This window comes from Tiliqua scincoides, chromosome 2 (assembly GCF_035046505.1).
Source record: "Tiliqua scincoides isolate rTilSci1 chromosome 2, rTilSci1.hap2, whole genome shotgun sequence".
NCBI lineage: Eukaryota > Metazoa > Chordata > Lepidosauria > Squamata > Scincidae > Tiliqua > Tiliqua scincoides.
The window spans coordinates 118,513,898-118,516,179 of NC_089822.1; the positions used below are offsets into that span (position 1 = coordinate 118,513,898).

A 2,282-nucleotide genomic window follows, 5' to 3' on the forward strand; every position below is an offset into this window, starting at 1 on the left:
AACCGTATGACTACCCAGTGCTAAGTTCAGATGCTGCTCCTTCTTTCCTTTGCTGCCACTTGGTATTGTGATGCCTGCCACCAAGGACATGAATTCCCTGCCCCAATCACTGCTCAGTGGTGCTACTCTTTTCCTGCACATCACACTACCCTAACAGACACCACTGGGAAGGGTTTTCCATATTGCTGGAAGATAGGAGAACAGACCCCCCCCCCCCCCGACAAGTAGCTTCAAGATGTTAGTGCCTACAAAATGATTGACTTGGTTAGGTAAGGATTTGAGCCACACTCACAGCGATGACAAGAAAACATCCAATAGACCCCTGCTACAGTAACAGTACAATTGCCATCCTTGCTGATGGGCATGCAAGGGAGAGCCAGGTGAGAGACAGATGGGAGAGAGGGAAGAAGATGGAGGAGAAAGAGAGCTGCAGAAAGCCATGCATGGAGACAACAGAAAGAAGATTCACCTGTGACTGCTAACTGGACAGCTAGGAGGAAGGGGGAGGTTTATGTGCATTGGAATTTAGCAGTCAGAAGTGTTGGGTGCAAGGGTTCAGTTTTCTTCTTAATCTTGTCCCTGCAGCAGCATTAGACGAATGGCTTCTGAAAACGCAACGGGTGTCTCTGAATTGCTCCTCCGTGGTTTCCCAACCCGACCTGAGTTTCAAGGCCTCCTCTTCCCCCTCTTCCTGTCCATGTACCTACTGACTCTCCTGGGAAACGTCACGATCATCCTCTTGATCCGCTTGGATGCGCAGCTCCTCCAGGCCCCCATGTACTTCTTCCTCAGTCACCTTGCCTTAGCTGACCTGGGTTTTACCGCTACCACTGTCCCCAAAGTGCTAGCAAACCTGTTGGCTCAGAAGAAGACCATCTCTTATCATGCTTGCCTGGCTCAGATGTATTTCTATATGTCTTTTGGCAACTCAGACAGCTTCCTGCTGGCTTCTATGGCCTACGACCGCTACATGGCCATCTGCTGCCCGCTATACTATTCTGCCCTGATGAGTCCCAAGCGCTGCCTCCTACTGGCAGCTGTGTCCTGGGTTGTCCCCATCATCCACTCCTTGCTTTACACCCTTTTGATGTCCCATATTTCTTTCTGTGACTCAAGGGAGATACCACACTTCTTCTGTGACATATACCCTGTTCTGGACATCTCTTGCTCAGATACCAGTGTCATAAAAATTCTGCTGTTAACTGAGGGGGTAGTGGAGGTCTTGGGGCCGTTTGTGCTTATTGTCATCTCCTATGCACGAATCTTCTACACAATCATGAAAATTCCATCCAGCACTGGAAAGTACAAGGCTTTCTCCACGTGTGGCTCCCACATGGCTGTGGTGGTCTTGTTCTACAGCACTGTGAGCTGGGTCTATTTCAAGCCACATTCCAAGAACTCAGACCTCATGGACACTGTGGCAGCTGTGATGTATACCATGGTGACACCCATGCTGAACCCATTCATATACAGCCTTAGGAACCGGGAGATGAAAGCAGCCATGAAGAGGGTCATTAAGCGATTTCCAATGGTGCTGTAACTCTCACAGCCAAAAGAAGTGAGTGAGGGATCCAGAGTCCCTAGAGCAGTAGTGTTACGTGAAAATCCCCTCTTGCCTTTTAGTTGTGATTTTCTCTCTGTCTGGTTATGTTACTATGGACTAAAATATCATGCAGGCTAAACTTCTCACACAGGCCACATTTCCAAAACTCTGGTCAAGTCGCAGGCTCATGGTTACACAACCACCACCTCCCCATGGTCATACATTATGGGAGGAAGTCTGGCATCTTAAATCATTGTTTAAGTGTCTCCTACATTGCTGTATTCATTGTATTGTTTTAACCCAATCACTGTTTAAGGCAAAAGTGTCTCCTAACCCAATCACTACTTAAGTACTGTATGCAAACTTGAACTGCCTTCTGGTGTTGCTGATTCATTGTATTGCTTAAGTTCCCCCATCTAGGAAGCCAGCCATAGACCCCATTGGATTTTGCTGATAACTGACATCCTGATCCTTTCAATGTTTTACATGCTCCAAGCACCCTGCTGTGTGGTAGTAATCCAGCTCAGCACTGTCTGAGAACCCCTTTTAAGTGAGGGCTTCCTCACACATGCTCTCTGGCTCTCTCTCCAAGGACCAACACATCTGTGTTATGTCAGAGGGTCCTCTTCACAGGACTCCCCCCCCATCCAACTGCTCTACAGGACCGGTAACTATCTTGCGCCTGGAACTCGTTCCCTTCTCCCCCCCTTTTTCTCCCCTTCTCTCCCCTTTAGTTAGC

General features: G+C 48.4%; 1 protein-coding gene across 1 annotated transcript; it reads left to right on the forward strand.

Moving 5' to 3' along the window:
• The first annotated feature begins 598 nt into the window (after positions 1-598).
• Positions 599-1,540, forward strand: LOC136640066 (olfactory receptor 1E5-like). Its single transcript, XM_066614896.1, has one exon. The coding sequence runs from the start codon at positions 599-601 to the stop codon at positions 1,538-1,540; it is 942 nt and encodes a 313-aa protein (XP_066470993.1).
• Positions 1,541-2,282: the final 742 nt, after the last annotated feature.

What these genes read in the sequence shown, in the direction of transcription:
- LOC136640066 (XM_066614896.1), top strand. Translation starts at nt 599, where the DNA reads ATGGCTTCTGAAAACGCAACGGGTGTCTCTGAATTGCTCCTCCGTGGT.